Source organism: Mus pahari, chromosome 12, assembly GCF_900095145.1.
Source record: "Mus pahari chromosome 12, PAHARI_EIJ_v1.1, whole genome shotgun sequence".
NCBI classification, from domain to species: domain Eukaryota; kingdom Metazoa; phylum Chordata; class Mammalia; order Rodentia; family Muridae; genus Mus; species Mus pahari.
The window spans coordinates 25403236-25406860 of NC_034601.1; the positions used below are offsets into that span (position 1 = coordinate 25403236).

The window sequence follows — 3625 nt, forward strand, 5'->3', positions numbered from 1 at the left end:
AACCCCCTCCGCCAGGCTCTGGTTCCTGGGGAGCCTCTGTTTCTGAGCAAGCCCCCTCTGTAATGAGCTGAGCTACTACGACACACAGCCCCACCTCCGTGACAACAGTCATTTTAGTCGGGTCAGGAGTGGGTGCTGCAAAGTGGCTGCTGTCACTGGGATGGGGATGGGTGGGAGCTCCTGTATGTCCTAGCTCAGTCTGTCACAGAGGAGGCTGGATCAGAGACCAGTGCCTTTCCCAAAAGCCCCAGAGCAGAACGGACTCAAAATGAGACAACAAAGAGGGACAGACACGAATTCTCCTTTCAGGTAGAAAGAGACAAGGAGACTCCAGCTTTATCCTGGGAAGAGCCTTCATCTCTGGGACCTAGGGTTCGTTTTAAACCGGTATTCCTTCAGCAAATGTTACTCAACCCTTGCTGGGTCCAGGAGAGGTCTTGCCCACTGGCAGGATATGTCCTCAAATTCAGAAACCAAGAAAGAGCTCCTCTCTCCACTAGGCACCCAGCGCTGCACAGTTGGACCGGATGAGCCAAGTCCCGTCATACCCCTCACCCCCAACCCCCTTGAAACTAATAGCAGAGGAGGAAACCCAGGCCAGGCTAGAAAGCAGTAGCAATTTACAAAAGGTACTTCTGAAGGGGGGAGGAGAAGGGACACTAAGAGCACGGGCGAGGAGAAAAGGCCTGAGAAATAGTATAATGGCACGCCAGCATCCTGACTAGATTTTCCTTAGGGCCCGTCCACGATGCTCTGGTCAGTTTAATTAGTCACACGATTTTCCCATTGCCTCTAACAAGAGCTTCTCTCTGATTAATGTTCGAAACAGCTGGCCGATTTTAATCATGGCAAACACGATGAAAGCGGCTATGATGGCCTGGGCTACCAGAAGCAGAATATAAAGACCCCAGTAGGGCCTGTTATCAGGACTTTCACCCCTGGCCACCAGCTGGGCCCTCGCCCAGGAATGCCAGCTGTTAGGCAGCCCTGACGGAACAGGGGCTTCCAGGGCATCTTCCGTTGGAGGGACGAGAGGCAGGCCGCGAGGATCCGGGCACCACGGGTCACCCTGCAGCAGCTCCCAGAACGACAGGCTGGCGCGTGGCTCCGGGCCACGGCACTGCGGGTGCTCGTCTCGGCCCAGGAGGTCCGGGTGATGCCGCAGCCACTGGAGGAAGGGCCACAGGCCACAGTCGCAGAGCCAGGGGTTGTGACCCAGCAGGACCTGGGTCAGCCGGGGGAGAGCCGCGAACACGTCTCCTGGCAGCGTCTGCAGCTGGTTGTGCTCTAGCTGCACGCTCTCGAGGCTGCTGAGGTTGCGGAAGAGCGTGCGGGGCAGGGCGCGCAGCCGGTTGTGGCGCAGCGACACCTGGCGCAGGCGCCCGAGGCCGCGCAGCGCGTCGTCGGGCAGCTCCGCCAGGGCGTTGGTGTGCAGCGCGAGCACGCGCAGCTCCGGCAGGCCCTGGAACGCGCCGCGCGGGAGCGCGCTCAGGCGCGGGTTCCGCGTCAGCCCCAGCGTCTGCAGGCCGCTCAGGTTGCGGAAGGCGGCGGCGGGCAGCGTGCTCAGGTGGGTGCCGTTCAGCCACAGCTCCCGCAGGCCCGCCATCTCCCCGAACAGCACCTCCGGGAGCTCCTCCAGAGGGTTCTCAAACAGGGTCAGCCGAGTCACGCTGCTCACGTGAAGGAAGAGCGCGGGCGGCAGAGACTCCAGTAGGTTTCGGGACAGAGACAAGGAGCTCAGGTTTCCGAGGCGGTCGAAGGCACCCGGTGCGATGGAGCGGAGGTGATTCTGCTCCAGTCGCAGCTCAGTCAGGGCGCCCAGGTTGCCCAGCAGCCCCGAATCCACAGACGTGAGCTGGTTTGAATAGAGCAGCAGTTTCTCAAGCTTAACTTGCGCCCCAAGCAATCCCTTGGGCAGGTGGGTCAGGCTGTTTCGCGATAAATCCAACACCTTCAGCTTTCTCAGGCTCGAGAAAAGGTTAGCAGGAAGAAAAGAGAGCCGATTCTGGTTCAAACCGAGCTCCTGCAGGTTAAGCAGTTGCCGAAACAGGTTTTGGTCAAGGTCCCTTAGTGCATTGTGGTCCAAGAACAGCTGTTCCAAGAGCACCATCTTATCCAGGATCGCACGTGGAAGATGAGAGATTTTGTTGCGAGTCAACCTGAGGGTTTTCAGTTTTACCAGGTCATTGAAGGTGCCGGAGTCGATGGCGGAAATGTGGCTATCTGAGAGCATCAGGCGCTGAAGGACTGTCATGCCGCTGAAGCTGTGGTTCCGCAATATGCCCTGGTCCATTCGGAAGAGCAGGATGTGTGTGAGGTTCGTGGGCAGACCTAGCTCAGCGATGTGAGCCACACTGCCGCCCGAGCACTGCGCGGCATCGCGGACCACACACTTGCAGGTTTTGGGGCAGGGGAAAGGTTGGGCACGCACGAGTGCGAGCACCACGGGCAGCAGGGCGCTTCTTAGCATGCCTGAAATGCAAGAGCATAAACAAGGCTCAGAGCATATCCTGGAGCCCTGAACCTGCTGCAAGCACAGTTCTTGCAAGGCCGACACTCTCACGGCCTTGGAACGCTCCGATACAACCAAGTCTCCCTCTATCTTACAAAGGCCGATTAAAAAAATAAATTACTTTTCTATTCAGCTTATGCGGTTAAGTAGATAAGTCTTATAGGTTCACATTTTTATCCACTGAGCCATCTCCCCAGTTCTGTTTAAAGCATCGACATTTGGGCATTTTCAAGCTACAGAATGGACACCACCTTAAAATCATTACAGAACAGGAATTAAAATTGCTACAGTCTTTTTCAGAGACTAGGAAGCAATGCCTACTGGGACTGGCTGTGCCACTGACTTTAAGTTAAGCAGGGAAGCTTTATCCCCAACAGTCAGCAAGGCCCACTTCCACTAGATTCAATTTCTTACATATTTTCAAAGTACCAACACCCCACAACTCATTACACCGTTCTGTAACCACCCCTGCACCCCAAGCCCGGTGGAGCAGGTGATAATGCCCATTGCTTTATGCCATGCTTTTCCAAACTTGGTACTGTTACAGTAACATGAGAACAGTAGGCTAAGCACTCCAATGTACATGAGGATAATTTAAGGGTCACATAAATAGCATTTGAAGATGTTTTTCTGACTCACACATTTAAATAATGAGCTACTGTTTGCTTACACACCAAGCTGCTTAATAAAACTACTCCAGGCATTGAGTTACCCAGGAAGCACACAGTAATACTAGTTTACTCAATGTTTTCCAAGTAAAAATTTGTACTGTTTCTTGTACCAGGTCTCCTTCTGCCCCTAAACAGACTGAGCCTCTAACTGTATAAACTAATTTAAGAACATTTGGCCTTACCTGAAGCAGTTCTGCACCCTGGACTGAACTGAAAGGCTTGCAGCTCTGCTTGTGACTTGGCACTTCACAAAGGAAGAGGGGGTATTCTTGCATCCTGAAGATAAAGACCTTACCAGATAAAAAGTCAAGAAAAAGACTATCTCCATAGGGCATACTCTAGGTTTTAATGACAAGAGCTTTCAAACTTTGAGAGTCCATAGTTAAGAGTCCTATTGTAAAAGCCAGAGAGTAGAAGGCCTAAGTTTTTCCAGAAATGGCAT

The 3625-nt window shown here is 53.6% G+C and overlaps 1 protein-coding gene across 1 annotated transcript; it reads right to left on the minus strand.

Annotated features, from left to right (window-relative positions):
* Positions 1 to 300: 300 nt before the first annotated feature.
* On the minus strand, positions 301 to 3386 carry Gp5 (glycoprotein V platelet). Its single transcript, XM_021210102.1, has 2 exons — positions 3366 to 3386; positions 301 to 2472 (listed from the first exon to the last, which is right to left on the minus strand). Exon 2 carries the CDS (start codon positions 2468 to 2470, stop codon positions 767 to 769), a length of 1704 nt encoding a protein of 567 aa, XP_021065761.1. The 5' UTR covers positions 2471 to 2472; positions 3366 to 3386; the 3' UTR covers positions 301 to 766.
* Between the last annotated feature and the right edge of the window lie 239 nt (positions 3387 to 3625).